At 45.8% G+C, this 16,216-nt stretch overlaps 1 protein-coding gene across 1 annotated transcript in view; it reads right to left on the bottom strand.

Annotated features, from left to right (window-relative positions):
* NOS1 (nitric oxide synthase 1) overlaps positions 1-16,216 on the bottom strand; it is a 93,314-nt gene that overhangs the window by 14,118 nt on the left and 62,980 nt on the right. The window contains exons 16-20 of the mRNA XM_004379038.1: positions 14,834-14,950; positions 11,051-11,225; positions 8,133-8,271; positions 7,317-7,395; positions 306-499 (exon numbers count right to left, since the gene is read on the bottom strand). Coding sequence (XP_004379095.1) covers positions 306-499; positions 7,317-7,395; positions 8,133-8,271; positions 11,051-11,225; positions 14,834-14,950 — 704 coding nt within the window. The remainder of the gene's footprint in view (positions 1-305; positions 500-7,316; positions 7,396-8,132; positions 8,272-11,050; positions 11,226-14,833; positions 14,951-16,216) is intronic.

The following is a 16,216-nucleotide window of genomic DNA, read 5'->3' as shown; positions in this document are numbered from 1 at the left end:
AGTGGCTATCAGTGGGGTGGTGGTGATGAAGGAAGCAAGAAAAGTGGCCACTATTAACATCGATTTCTAGCTAATGACACAGGTGATGGAAGACAGAAGCCCCCGACCCTCACGATTAACCACTCATGTCCTGGCATCATGGGCATTCACAGGGTTGTTCGGTCATGAGAACGGGCAAGTCTTCAATCTAACAAGCTGGAGCGACAGACACACATTCTCCTCCCTGGACCGGGGATTGGGAAGAACTGGTCTCCTACTGCCTTTGGAACTTCCTGGGGAAGGGAAGGGGCCCCCTGGGAGTTTACCCAAAGCTGTGTTCCGCTCCTCCAGCAGCTCCACCTTCACCAGCTGGTTGACAGGGGGCGCGTCCTCCAGCCGCTCAATCAGGGCGTTCACCAGGTCCTCGTGGTTGCCGGGGAAGACGCCCAGGTGGTCCCCAGGCTGGTACTGCAGCTCCTGATTCCCATTGGTGTGGAGCCGCACGAAGATGGTGGATCGGCTGAAAGGAAAGGCCAGGGAAAAATAGGACAAGGGCCACCAGCTACTGCCCCCTTACTTCATGGGTTCTTGTTGGTCCAATTCCCCTCCTTCCATTCTCATGGGGGCCCATGCCCACAAGGCTTCTGCCCGTCACTCTGCAACATGGTTTTTATCACAGTCATCTATGAACTGCTCATTGTAAATCCACTGGCTGTGTCCAGTACCCAGCTTCATCATCAAAGTAGCATTGGGTTTCGCTGTCCACTCCTTCCTTCTTGACTCCCTTTCTCTTTTGGATTCTAGCATCCCAGGATTTCCTGATCACCTCTCTGGCTACTCTTTGGCTGGTTCCTTCTCCTCTCCCCAAATTCTGGAATTTGACATCTCCCCCAGGAATCAGTCCTCAGATCTTTTTGTTTTTCTATCTTCCTGCCTCTGCTTTATTTTTCTCCATTGCACTTACTACCCTCTGACCCACAGTATAGTTGACTTTATTATACAGGCAGTCCCCGGGTTACGAACGTCCAACTTACGGATAACTCGTGCTTAAGAACCGATTGCCATAAAACTTATTATATTAAAAATCTGAGTTAAATACAATGGTTCTTAACAACGAGGGCACGCACTACTTTGTGACACTCGTGAAAACATCGCACGGTTTTGAAGTGTTTCTTAAGTGTTCTATATGCTTACCAAACTAAACTTGTTGCCGTTGAGTCCATTCCAACTCATAACGACCGCATAGGACAGAGTAGCACTGCCCCACGGGATTTCTAAGGAGCAGCTGGTGGATTCGAACTGTTGACCTTTTGGTTAATAGCCAAGCTCTTAACCACTATGCCACCAGGGCTCCTTTATGTGCATAGAAAGGTAAAATACATACCAGATACTAAGACAAACATTTGCCTAACTGACAATAAATATGAGCTGTATGTACCTATTCCGACTTACCTACAAATTCGACTTAAAGACAGACTTAGGAACGGATCTCGTTCGTAACCTGGGGACTGTCCGTCTGTATAGTTTATGGTTAGTTTTCCCCCTTGGACAACGTAAGCTCCTTGAGGTCAGGGGATTTGTCTTTTGTGTCCACTGCTGTATCCCTGGTGCCTAGAACCACGCATGGCACATAGTAGGTGCTCAAAAAATATTTGTTGAAAGAAGAACCTCAGACTCCTAAGGTTATCCAGCTGCTGGAACAGGTCTGTTCTCAGCACCTGACCAGGGTGCTCTCAGGATTCTTGGCCCCAGTGGAATCATAGGCAGTTTCCCCAATCTGTAAAATTCCATCTCTCCTAGGAATTCCAAGCTTCACCTTACTTCTGCAACCAGAACCCCTCAGACTGTGATGGTGGAGGGGAACAGACTTGGCCTTAAGCTCGGGTTCCTGTTAGCACAAACCCACTGATGTTAGAAAAATTGAACCATCCATCTAAAAAAAAAAAAAAAAAAACAACCCAGAGAGAAACTTTTTTAGGCCTGTGTTTAGGTTTGCGTTGTTTTTTGTGCTTCTAGGGCCAGAGAGCTGTGCTAACACAGATGGCTTCAGGAACAAATTCTCAGAATTCACATTCTGGTCCTGTTTTTAAGTTTTAGTATAGATATACTGCATTTCATGCAATACCTGGAAAGTTTGGGATCGATTACACTTGGATAAATCAAATCCTTTGCACTCTGAGTTAAATTTGCATTTCAGATCCACTTTTCCTTCACTGCCAACTGGTTTTCTGATGATCAAGATGCTTGATATTCCACATGAAGTTTCTACATTCTCCATGGTATGTAAATCAATGATTGAATAGTCCAATAGGGCTTGCTATTTAAAGGAGTTTTTTTGGCACAACCAAGAGTCCTTTTGTGCTGCAAATAGCCATCATGATTAAAAATAGTTGTGCTGGCATATTTTTGGAGTGTCAAGTATTTTCTTAAAGCAAGGCACCCCTGTCCTTGGCATGGCAGAAACCTTGGCGACCTTAGTCGTGAATGGTGGAGTTACGGTCTGGGATCCCACCTCTCTTTCCTGGGCCCTCTCTGGTGTACTGATCTTGTCAATTGTGTGGTTTTGCACAACTCTATCCTGAGCTGTCTTTTGGTCCCTGGGGAACAAGGACATCATCACCCCCTCCTGGCCCCAGGAAGGGAATTAGCCAAGGCTAGTCGCCAGCAGGGGGCACTGTGGGGCTTTTCATTTGGGAGCCTCTGCCTACTCCGAGGGAGCCTTTTAGAAGGTCTGTGAATCAATTCCCGCTTTCTCCCGGATCATCACGATTTCTTTCAGAAGTATATTTGCCTCCGTTCTTTTGGCCGGTGCAAAATAGAAATGCAGAGGCCTCCAATTTGCTGAGCTGGCTCATACTCACAGCCACATCCCCAAGTCCCCCTGGAAGTGGGAGAAGGTGGCCAGGAAGATAAGGGGCAGGAAAGGCCTGGCTGGGATTTTAGCTGGCAGGGGAGCTCCCAGGTGGGCCCAGGCTCTGCCGTGCTAGGAATTTAACCCAGGGGACTTTCTAAGCTGCTGACTGGGCGTGGTTCACTGAGCTGGAAACCCAGCAGGGCATGGTCACCTGACCCCAGGGCACCTTGATGGAACAGCCTTGATGGTTTGCAGAGCAGCTGATTCTCCTGGCCCTGGGACACCGGTTTGGGGGCCAGCTGTCTTAAATCTCAGTTCCCCTGGGGGGTTCTAGTGTAGGATTTTCTGAACTTTTTTTTTAAAAGTGTGGGCTACACATGGGCAGGTTGAGAAGTACCAAGGGAGTGGGGAGAGGGCAGTCCGGGGCGGCAGTGGCCATCTGGGCCCTCTGTACCTCCTGCCCCAGAGCAGCCCCTGCGTGTGATGTATTTACATCCACAAAGCCTTGAAAACCCCATGGAGCACAGTCCTACTCTGACACACACGGGGTCGCCATGAGTTGGAATCGACATGACAGCAACTAACACCAACAGAAGCATCTCTCTCTCTCACACATACGCACACTCACACATACTTGGCAGTAGTTCAATGCCAGGTTCACAGATGAAAGAACAGTCTGCTAACATCCAGCATTAAATAAATACTAAAAAAAATATTAGCTAATGGTCAATCTTCAATGAAAAGAGTAAACACCGTCAGCCAGGGGCAGTTTGAGTTAACAAGGTACTTTCATTCAACAAATTTGTATTGTCAGGCACTGCTCTAGGCACTGGTGAGAGGGTGATGAATAAGACAGGAAAGTGTCCTACTCTCACAGAGAAGTAACTTAAAAAGCTTTCAGACTGAGTTGGTGATGTGGGTAGGTGGGTCGTGATGCGTTGGGGGTAGTGGGCTAAGTCAGAGAGGACGGTCAGGGAAGGCCTCTCTGGTGATTTCCCATTGGAGCAGAGACCTGCACAATGAGAAAGAGTTGGCATGCAAAGATTTGGCAGAGGGAACAGCAAGTGCAAAGATCCTGGGGTAGGAATAAGCATGGCATGTTCAGGGAAGGATAAGAAGGCTCAAGTGGCAGAAGAGTGGCCAACACAGGGGTGGGTGGTAGGAGAAGGGGGTCAGAGAGCTGGGCAGCGGCCAGATCTGCCATGGCAAGGAGTTTGGAAGCTTTTCTAAGTCCAGGGGGCAGCCTGGGACACACCTGGAGGGTGTTAAGCTGGGGAGTGACAGGCTTTAATTTACATTATAAAAAGACTACTCTAGCTACTGTGTGGAAAATGGATCTTTGAGAGAAAAGCGAAGAAACAAGGCGACAAATTAGATGGCCAGACGAATCACCCAGACCAGAGATGATTGTGGCTTCCCAAGGTGGCAGCTGTGGACTAAGCCAACAGAACCAGCTGAGAGAATGGATGTGCAGAGTGTGGGAAAGAGAGGAGGCGGGGAGATGCTTGAGTCTTGGGCTCGTTGCCCTCTGTTGAGAAGGGGAAGGCTGGAGAGAAGTAATTTTATCAGAGGGAAGACGAGAATCAAGAGTCGTGTCCCATCAAGAACTCTCTGCTGTAATGTCCTGTCACTCTCCATATATCCCAGGGTTCAGTCCCCCTCCTGCACTTCAGCTCCTGCGGTTCTCTTTTCCTAGATGTCCCTCTTGTACTCTCCATGCCTGTCTAACCCCTACCAGTGCCGGCTGCCATGGAGTTGACCCCGACTCATGGCGACCCCATGTGTGTCAGAGTAGAACTGTGCTCCCTAGGGTTTTCAATGGCTGATCTTTCGGAAGTAGATTGCCAGGCCTTTCTTCCAAGGCATCTCTGTGTGGGCTCAAACCTCCAACCTCTTGGTGAGCAGAGAGTTTATTAGCCATTTGCACCACCCAGGGATGTCTAAAGGCTACACCTCCCTTTGAGGCTCATCTGAAGCTCTATGATCTCCTACACCCTTTTGACTTCTAGGACTTATTATCTGCATTCCACCCACCCATTAGCACTCCACTACACTTTCTTCTGTATTGTTTGCTAATTGCTCTGTGTCCCTCAGAAAATGTATTTCCCAACCAAGTGGTGACTGCGGTCACTTTTGTCTTACTGCGGTCACTTTGTCTTTAGATTTGCAAGGACAACTCTCAAATGGCTGTCTATTTCCTCTTAAGCACTCTGCTTGCAATTAAGTGTCTCTGGTGGCGGTGATGTGTGATATCTTGGTTATGGTCTCCTGGACTAAACAGCCAGACTCGGGCAGGAGAAATCGGGAGAGTGCTATGCTTTTTCATTCTATTATCCTGTTTTTCTTCTTCTTTATAAACCTTATAAAAATGGAAATGGTATTAAGGCCAAAAATAGGTAGTGCTACAGAGCATGCTTGTAAAGAGATAAACACCTAGGTACAATCTGGTGCTTTTTGTGCCAACTCATAACTGATTTTCATACTATGTTCCAGCTCCCAACCTTGTTCAGAATATTCTCTTGTAAGTCACTGCTTCCCATCAGCTTAGAGTCAAGTGCTCTTCCCAAGGGTGGACAGGGGGCTGATTCTGGGACTTCAGTCCAACTTAGCATCAAAACATTTACAAGTTTCCTTGCTGCTTATGTATTATGGTTTAGGGACTAATTTTTGTAACCTGGTCTTTTATAGTTTGCTGCTGGAAGAAATTTCCAGTAGATTCTCAGTCCCTTCTCTTCCAATGCTGCTTCAGTCATACCTTTCCATAGGGCAAAAATGGGAAATAAAATATGTATTTCAGATACCAGAGTCCCGCTACGGATCAGAGATCTTTCCAGTTGGCACTGAGTTAACTCCTACTCACGGTGACCCCACGTGTGTCAGGGTAGAACTGTACTCCATAGTTTTCAGTGGTTGATTTTTTGGAAGTAGATCGCCAGGCCTTTCTTCCGAGGCACCCCTGGGTGGACTCGAACCACCAACTTTTCAGTTAGCAGACAAGCACATTAACAGTTTGCACCACCCAGAGACTCCAACATAAACATTGCTTTTCTTGCCATCATTCCCATTTTGTAGGTAAGGACGCTGGGGCTCAGGGCATCTGAGTGACTCATTCAAGGCCACATAGCTAGAGTGTGGCAGAGCTGGGTCGGAACCCAGGGCTGTCAAGCTCAAGAGCCCATCCTTTGTACCATGCCAACCTAAGAATCAAGATTTTAAAAGATCTTCATGGGCTGTAACTGTGAGTTAAAGAGATTCTGTTCAACAGGGATCAGTGCAAAGACCTTCATTAGTGGGAAAAGAATTACTTATATAAGCAGAGGGCTGGACAGGCCTGGCTGGATTGAGCTGAAAAGTCTCACATGCCTGACAGCAGCAAGGCTGAAAGTCTGGTGAGAGAGTGCGGGGCAGCATGGCCGTTAGAATCACGCCTGCAATCTTGGGCACCATTAGCATGACCTGTTCACATCAGGGATGGTAACAATATCCCCAGTGCACTTGGCGGTGATCATGCGACCTTTGATGTGCTGTGGCCAAGACTCATGATAACATTTCCAACAGGAGGGACTGTGTCCTTTCACTAAAGCAAAAGGCTTGGGAAAGCAGGTCTTAGGAAGAATGCTTAGAAGAATCAGGACCCAGGGGAGATTGGCCAATGTCCTTGGCTCTTTGCAGGTCTCTCATTTGGAAGAGTATAACCGGTATTGAAACGAAGGTCTAGGGAAATGCACTTTGGTTCAGCATTAACATTATTTCTGACAATCAGGACTTCAACAAACAGCATGGGCTGTTTTGTGAGGTAATGAACCTCTCGTTATCCCAAAGGAATTTAAGCAAAGTCTGAATAGCCATTTTTCAGACTTCCATAGCAGAATTATCCACAATGAAGAAATGCTTGGACTAAGTGATTTCTTGCTTAGATTCTAACATAAGGTGCATATTAGCAATTCTCCACGAGTATGACCACTGTAAAAAATTATCCATATAACCTTTCTATTTTCTCTTTCCACAATGGTAACCACCATCTCTATTTTCCATCCCTCCAGGTCAGAGCTTGGCAAAAGTAAGCCCCGAAATATTCCAGGGAAATCAGGAATATTCAGGAAACCCATCTGCTACAAACCAGCAAGGGGCTCCCTCTGCCACTTCACTAAAAAATCCCCCCAAAACCCAGTTGCCATTGAGTCAGCTCTGATTCACAACAACTCCATGTATATTAGAGTAGAAATGTGCTCTGTAGGGTTTTCAGTGGTTGATCTTTCAGAAGTAGATTGCCAGGCCTTTCTTCTAAGGCAGCCTTGGATAGACTTGAACTGCCAACCTTTCCGTTAGCAGCCAAGCATTAACTGTGTGCCCCACCCAGGGTCTCCACAAAGGTTGGAAATAGGAATCCAGTCCTTGGAGTCAATAAGGCCTTCCTCCCTGAGAAGCAGGTGGCATCTGGGAGCAGAGGAGGGTAACTCTGAGTGAACCAAGGTGTTCCTACCTGGATTTAGGACTCTGAAGGTTTTGACGGCTGAGGAGTCGAGCGGCTGAGGCCCGCTTTTTGTGGACACTGGATAGACCTGCAGGGAAAAAAGTAACAGTCCTCTTGAGACGAGGTTAAACAACTGTCAGTAAAAACTCCCCAGTCGAGGGTCCTCTATCTACATTTCCACTGACCTCTGGAGTAAAGACATACAAGAGGAGAGGTCAGGTAGCTGTTGGTTGGGATGGGTGGGGTGGTTGTGGCTAATTCAGAACAGAAAGAAAATTTGGTAGAATTCTCGCTTTCCATGCAGGAGACCCAGATTCGATTCCTGGCCAATGCACCTCATGCACAGCCACCACCCGTGTGTGGAGGGTGGAGGCTTGTGTGATGCTATGATGCTGAACAGGTTTCAGCGGAGCTTCCAGACTAAGACAGACTAGGAAGAAAGGTCTGGCAATCTATTTCTGAAAATCAGCCAATGAAAACTCTATGGATCACAATGGTCTGAACCACAACAGATCATGGGGATGGCAAAGGACTGGATAGCATTCCATTCTATCTTGCATGGGGTTACCATGAGTTGGGGACTAACAAGTTGAAAAGAGGATGATTCAGAGTAACACACCATTCTGCTGGAAAGAGAAATTTCCAAGCACATATTCTCCTGAGGGTGGGGTGGTAGCGCCCTATTCATTTTGGGAGAAATGCACTAAAGGGAGACCAAAGCAATTAAGCCCTCCTTCTCTAAGCACCTTTGGAAGGTCAGATCTCCTGGCTTTCCTCTTTCCCCACTGTTATGAATGCCTCTTTAGGGATGGTGGTGACAGGTACCTTGTGTAAGTTCTGGAGCCTCAGCCACATAGGTGAGGCGGAATTTGTTCCTCTTCCAGCTGCGGTCATTGCTGATGAGGGAGTTGTTGGCCTTCTCGATGTTGACATCGTCCCCCACACAGAACACATCACAGGCTGCCTGTGGCGCACACAGGGCTTTCGGTGACCTCTTTTAGCCAAGAGGGGCCCCTTCTCAACATCTCTGAGTCATGGAATGTACATCCTTAACCATCCATCCATCTATCCATCCACCCACCCTCCTACCCATCTATACACTTACCATCTATCCATCTACTCATCCACCCACCCATCCACCTATCTCTCCGCCCACCCACCCACCCATCCATCCATCTATCCATCCATCTATCCATCCATCCCTCCATCCATCCATTCATCCATCCACCCATTTTTCCCTCCACCCACCCATCCATCCATCCACCCATCCACCCTCCTACCCATCCATCCATCCACCCACCCATCCACCCACCCTCCTACCCATCCATCCATCCATTCTTCCTTCCGCCCACCCATCCTCCTACCCATCCATCCATCCAACCACCCAGCCACCCACCCATCCATCCATCCATCCAGCCTATATTTTTGAGTATCTTCAATGTGCTGGAGACACCCCATTTACTCTTGAGTTTAGGACCTAACCTCTGCTTAAGATGTAATACTATTATCAAATTTATCCCTAAAATGATACGTGTAGAGGCTTAGCATTAAACCAGAAAGTAAATACTTTAAAATTTCCCATTTATCTTCCATTCACCTCTAAAGATTAAAAAAATTATATTAGACAGAATATATAGACTGCCTGCATACTTGCATATAAATTTTTCTTTTGTTTTCTCTTTTTATGTCAAGCTCATTATTTCTTCAACTTCAGTGATTCTAAGACTTACCATTCAGAATTAGTTTGAGATAAAAATCCACATTAATTCAAAAGATTTTCAAGGGATTTTATCACTTTTTGGCCTCGTGTTGATTTAAAAATCTATATGCTAAGGAAGCTGGGACTCTGTTTGTAGATCTTGTCACCTCAGCTAGTTGTAAGCTCCTTTAGGGCAGAAATGTTACGTTTTCCCCTTTGAGTAAAAAAATGTTTTGGCTGGGCCAATTTCTTAAATCGAGCAGTTATCAATAAATGTTTCATAGATCTATAGCTAGAAGCTTAGAGATCACCCACGCCCCTGCTCCCTTTACAGAGAGCAAAATGGAGGACCAGCAGGTGAAGAGCTTGCCTGGAAGACACACAGCTACTAAAACGACAAAGTTGGGACTAGAATCCAGGCTCCCTGTTTCCCTGGGCTGGTTTTCTTTATTTGGTTGGTAAATCAAGACTTCACCTTCCATCCAGACTTAGGCATTCAGCTCTGCCCTGAAATCCCTCTAGAGTATGGGCGCAAATATCTCCTATTTGCTATAGGAGGCTTGAGAGAGGAGGTCTAATCGATTGTGTTTTATATCCCCCCACAGTGACTTGTAACAAGCCCTGCTTCTGGGATGCTCAGTCAAGGTTGGCTGATTAAGGTCTAGAAACATCAGTTGATCTCAGGGTGTGAAAAGGTCAAGCTAGAAACTCTCCTCATTTGGGAAGAAATCCAGGAACAGGCTTATGGCACAGCCTCCCCACACAGAAATCCTGACAGCCCAGGTGCCTCAGTTTCCCCAACTGCTCTCTACCTGCATTTCCTTTCAGAATGAAAAATGCCAGCTTAATGACAGAAGGTTACATAGTCCCCTTTTTCCTTAGTCATTTGCCCTGGCAAGATTCATTCCAGGGGGAAGGAGCTTGAGAAGGTGGCAGGGTCCACATTCATTGCTTTTGTTTTATTTTTTTTCCAGGATGGTCAATTTAGTTATGCCCCACATGCAGATGGAAGGCAATTATTCACTTATTCTCCTGTGACCTTATATTATAGCTAGACCAGCCCTGTCCAATAGGATGTTCTATGATGATGGAACCATTCTGCACTGTTTAAGATGATAACCACTAGCCACTTGTGGCTCTAGAGCACGTGGAATGTGGGTAGTATGACTGAGGGATGGGATTTTAAATTCCATTTAATTAAAATATATATATATATCTATATTTTTAATTGAGATGCAATTCACATAAAATTAACCATTTTGAAGTATATAATCCAGTATATTTAGTACATTCACAAGGTTCTGCAGTCACCACCACTATCTAATTCCAGAAAATTTCATCACCCCATAAAGAAACTCATTAGCAGTCAGTCCTCACTCCTGCTGCCCCCCAGCCCCTGGCAACCATTAATCTACTTTCTGTCTCTATGGATTTGCCTGTTCTGGCTATTTCACATAAATGAACGCATACAATATGTGGCCTTTTGTGATTGGCTTATTTCACTCAGCACAATATTTTCAAGGTTCATCCGCGTTGTAGCATGTATTAGTAGTTCATTCCTTCTCATGGATGAATAATATTCCACTGTACGGATATGCTACATGTTCTTTATCAACTTGTTGTATTTAATTTAAATTTAAAAACCCACATATTGGTCAGTGAAATTCTAGCACTAAAGGAATATGCTTGCTTCATAGACAAATTGGTCAGATCTGAGTTCCAGTTCACCTAGACAGTTCACCTAGGTTGCGTTGACCAACTCTGTGTACTTGTCTACCAAATGTGAGTGAAGGATGAATTCCTTCTAGCCATGAAATTCCAAGACTATAATTTTTATGAACCAGCTCCTTGCCCATAATGGAGGACTCTGGTTTCTAGCTGGAAAATGGATGTTTCAAGGCCACCTAAACTTATCTGAGTACTTACTGGGGAAAGTACCAGGGGTTCTCTCAAGTTCCTTCTATTTCTCGATGGTATAGGTATCCTGCCTTTGGAGGTGGTGTGGAGCACCCCTTGGGACTCCGAGATGTGGGAAAACAATTACCTTGAAGACCTTTTTGGCCCAGGTCCTGAAAGCCTCTTCCTGCCCACAGAGCTCATCCCCTTCCCCCATCTTCAGGATCCTCTCCCCACCTAGCTCCTCCAGGAGGGTGTCCACAGCGTGTCCAAAGGCGCAGAAGTGGGGGTATGCCCGTGAGCCAAGGCCAAACACCGAAAACCTGCCAACAGGACAACAGAAGGTCCATACTAGGGGACTGTATCTCCATAAGATCCAAGCTCAGCCTGTGGCAGTCAGGGGACCCCAAGCCCATCTGTGGAAGGCTGTCTTTAAATATGGAAGCCCCCCAAGGGCCTCATCTCCCTTCCTTTTACTGTCTGCTAGGAGAAAATTTCTAATTAGCGATTGGTTCTGGGCAGGACTCCCACCACCACCAGCTGCTGTCAATTCGACTCCAACTCATGGCAACCCCACGCGTGTCAGAGTAGAATTGTTCTCCGTAGGGTTTTCAACAGCTGATTCTTCAGAAGTATAGTAGATAGTCAGGCCTTTCTTTCGAGGTGCCTCTGGGTAGACTTGAACCACCAACCTTTTGGTTAGCAGCCAAGTGGGTTAACTGTTTGTACTACCCAGGGGCTCCCCTCAGCCAGATGAATTGTGGGTAACAATGACCCAGAACCACTGGCTGTTTCTTGTGTGCTCCTTTCTAAACTGGACTAATTGGGGAAACTAGCCTAAGTTAGCAGAAGACTTGAATTTTACAAATGATGTAACTAGATTAGTTTTAAGTTCAAAGATAATGAAAACACAGTGGTCCCCCGAGACCTGTATTAATGAGGAGACCAGAAGGACTCGTCATATATACGCCAAGTGTTGGTGTGTAAACGGTTCTTCTACAAGAGGATAAAAGATTTACAAATAAATGGGCTCCACCCCTTGCAATGTCTGTGAAATTAATCTGCTTAACAAACCCTCTTTGCATACATACCACCAAGAGGAACCTCAGCATAGTCCCTGATTGAACCAGCAGGGTGCAAATTAATGAGATCTTTCTCTATGATGAGATGCGGATACTTTGTCTAAAGTATGGGAAGTGGGGGCTGTGTCTCAGAAAGCCCCTCCTGTAAATTCAGAGTTCTACAGACACTTTGCACCCCATTTCCAGGGCTTGGTCCTGCCTGTGGCTTTAGCACATCATTGGAACTGGTGCTACAGTTTTACAAGCAGGACAAGCCTGCCTCGCTTCTTTCCAAGGTTAGATGTTCTGCTGTAGATTGTCACCTCAGATGAGTCAAAGCATGGAGCCATTTAACCTATTCCATATAGGGTCTGCCCTGCCCGTGAGCAAGTCTTTTTCAGGATGATGGGGATAAGATGGCGACAGACTGAGATGGAGGATGAGGGAAGGAGGTGGGGAAGTTGGGAAGGAACCCTTCACCATTAGTGAATGAACTTGAGATGGGTCAAGGTATCTCACAGATAAACTGAAGGTTAACATGGGTTACTATCCACTCGTTTTAAATTCACACCCACATTGTCTCGTCTCAGCCTCTACCCACCCCCTTTTCCATTAGATCCAGGGCCTTGCAAATAAAGGTTGTAGGATTAGGCAGTGTTTTTTCCTCATCATTCCTTAACCTATGATCTTCTTGGATCTGGATACCTCACCTTTTGCTTATAGGGTAGTGGCCTTACAAGTAGAGAGAGGAGAACCAGGTGTGGACTGATTTGAGGGGTCCCAGGAAAGGGTATTCCTGCTCCAAACCATCCCCTCCTTAGTCTTAGCCTAACACAGATTTGAAAACTCCTATCACTAGTGGTGTGGGCAGAGGTGGTTCAGTGGTAGAATTCTTGCTTTCCATGTGGGAGACCTGGGTTCAATTCCCTTCCGATGCACTTCCTTGGCAGCACCACCCATCTGTCAGAGGAGGCTTGTGTGTTGCTATGATGCTGAACAGGTTTTAGCAGATTCCAGACTAAGATGGACTGGGAAGAAAGGCCTGGCCATACACTTCTGAAAATCAGCCAATGAAAACCCTATGGATAACAACAGTCCAATCCACAGTCAGGAACAGGCAGCGTCTTGTTTCACTGTGCATGGGGTTGCCATGAGTCGGGGGACAATTCCATGGCAGCAAACAACAACAAAAACATCACTAGTCGTGCCTTGTGGTTAAGGTATTGTTTTTCAAACCTGTTATTTATGTTCTGATGTCTGCCGTATTTGACTACCACTGATAGTATTATTTACTTATTAGGGCTCCTTAACTTGCTTTTAATTTATACTCATTAGCTCATCAAACCCAGCTCTCATTCACAGATATGTTCACCAACAGATGGTTCAGGCAATGGATTCATTAATTTCCTCCCTGATGGAGTGGAGATGGGCCTCACAATTACTACTAGACTCACATTTCCATCACAACTTTCACCTGATGATTTCAAAATTCCTCTTTTTAAGCCTCTAAACCAGGAGTTGGAAAATTTCTTACAGACAGCGCCAGGTAGTAAATAGTTCAGGCTTTGTGGGGCAACAGGCAAAACTGAGGATGTAATACAGATACTTACATAACAAGACAGAAAATAAATGCCTGCACATTTTTTTATTGACAAAATTAAAAGTATAATAACAATAATCGAGTTCAATTTTTGTAATATAGATCTACTAATGAGAAGAATTTACTTCTTTTTTTGGGGGGGGAAGGATAATATTTCGCTTCATTGGGGTTCAAAGGTAGTGTTTTCTATCATCAAACTGATTGCAAAGTTTCATCTGTAAAAACCATTCTTAGCTTGTGGATGTATAAACATAGGCAGTAGCCAGGCTGGGTTTGGCTCATAGGCTGTAGTTTGCAACCCCTGGTTCTAAGCCATGGTATATTTAATAAGTGACAAAGGAGTCTGTCAGACTCCAGAACTGACGTTTCAATGTTGACCTACGAGGTCTATGTAAATATATTGATAAACACAATACGTTAGCATCAAGGAATCCTGGGATCGATATCATCTACTAACCACTGCTCTGAGCAGTTATGGAGAAGGTTCAGTTAGTGAAGGTCTGAGAGACTCGGGGAGGACTGAAAACTCTGCGTACATCAGAGAGCAATATCCATGAAACCAAGGGTTGGACATCCCAGTTTTCTTTCTTTCCCAATACCCATTAAACCGAGTACACAACTATTGAAATACAGAATAATTGTCCAGGTACTACCTAAAATTATCTCGCGGTATGTAACTACACTTTGGAAAACATGGGGTTAGGCCAGTATTTTTCAAATCTGGATAAATATTAGAATCAATTGGGGGAAATTTTTAAAAGCGTAGCAATGCTTGAGCCTAATTCTAGGCCAATTAAATCAGAATCTCTGGAGGTGGGGCTTAGTTACTGATTTATTGCCAACAGCCCTAGGTGATCTTCATATGCATCCAGGATGGAGAACCATTGGGTCCTGGCAGGGTGTTTCCAGAGGCCTCTATTGAGTGTAAAGCATATCAAAGGGAAGGGCAACACATTGAGCAACTACCAGGGATTAACATCCTCCAGCACAAATGATGGGGTGAACCCTGGGTGATGGCCCCTGAGGGAGAGTGCACTGGAAGAGAAGTCACAGGAAGGGTCAAGTATGGAGCATGGGGAGACCAGGTAGGACGCTTTAATGGAGAGGTCCCAGGCAGCCAGGGTGTAGCTGGTTATATGTAGCTAGTTATATTCCATGAATGGGCATGGAAAGTATGACCTCCCCTCACCTAACAAAGAGCCCACTTTGCAACTAAGTTCAGATCGCCAAGAGCCTAAGTCTTTCCCAGCCCCATGGGCCTCTTGCTTACCTCACGTTCGCTAGGGGTCCGGCACTCTCAAAGTTGTCTCTGAGGTTGGGCCCATCACCCAGTGATTTGCGGGAGTCTGAGAAGGAGGAGACACTGTTGAATCGAACCTTGTAGCTCCTGCCAAAATGAAAGGAAGCCTGTAAGCTCTGGCTTGGAGCCCCCACTGAGGTCAACACACCCAGTATACCTTCAAGTTACCAGTTACGGTTCCAGCACCTTCTCTTGTGTGTTGAGTCAAACCATAACACTCCTTTGGCTTTTTCTAGAACGTATCAACTTACCCATGCCCACCACAATGATAGCTCTCCATCCACACCTGATCCTACCCGTACTTAAGGTTTCTGATCACACTTGACTCAGGAAACTTAAGGCCCAGTAATTCAAAATAATTTGCTCAGTAAGAAGTCAGGAATAGAACAGAACATCTCCTAGCCATTAGACCATGCTTCCTTGTTTCCCAAATTTTAATGTGCACAAGAATCATCCTGGGATCTTCTGATTCAGTAGGTCTAGAGCAGGACTTGAGTTTCTGCATTTCTAACAAGCTCGCAGGAGATGATGGGGCAGTGTTGGTTCAGCGGCAGAATTCTCGCCTTCCACGTGGGAGACTTGGTTTCGATTTCCCGGCCAGTTTACCTCATGTGCACCACCCACTGTCTGTCAGCAGAGGCTTGCCTGTTGCTAGGATGCTGAACAGGTTTTAGAGGAGCTTCCAGACTAAGACAGATTGGGTAGAAAAGTCTGGCGATCTAATTCCAAAAATCAGCCAATGAAACCTCTGTGGATCACAATGGTCCGATCCACAACCAATCATGGAATGGCGCAGAACTGGGCAGCATTTCATTCTGTTGTGCGTCAGGTTGCCATGAGTTGGGGGGCCAACTTGACAGCAGCTGACAACAACAACAACCCAGAGATGACAATACTGCTGGTCCCCAGATCTCATTCTGAGTAGGTTAGAACTAGACCTGAGTTGCCCAATATGGTAGCCATTAGCTGTTGTTGTTGTTAGGTGTCCTTGAGTCAGTTCCAAAACATAGTGACCCCATGTACAACAGAACGAAACACTGCCCAGTCCTGTACCATCCTCACAATCATTGCTGTGTTTGAGCTCATTGTTGTAGCCACTGTGTCAATCCATCTTGTTGAGGGTCTTCCTCTTTTTCGCTGACCCTATATTCTACCAAGCTTGATGTCCTTCTCCAGGGACTGGACTCTCCTGATAACATATCCAAGTCTCACTATCCTCGCTTCTAAGGAGCTTTCTGGCTGTATTTCTTTCAAGACAGATTTATTTGTTCTTCTGGAAGTCCATGGTATATTCAATATTCTTCACCAACACCATAATTCAAAGGCATCAATTCTTCTTTGGTCTTCCTTATT

The sequence above is a fragment of the Trichechus manatus genome, unplaced genomic scaffold (genome assembly GCF_000243295.1).
Source record: "Trichechus manatus latirostris isolate Lorelei unplaced genomic scaffold, TriManLat1.0 scaffold00061, whole genome shotgun sequence".
NCBI lineage: Eukaryota > Metazoa > Chordata > Mammalia > Sirenia > Trichechidae > Trichechus > Trichechus manatus.
Note: the sequence above shows the minus strand (reverse complement) of the source record. Positions and strands in the feature narration are given on the sequence as shown.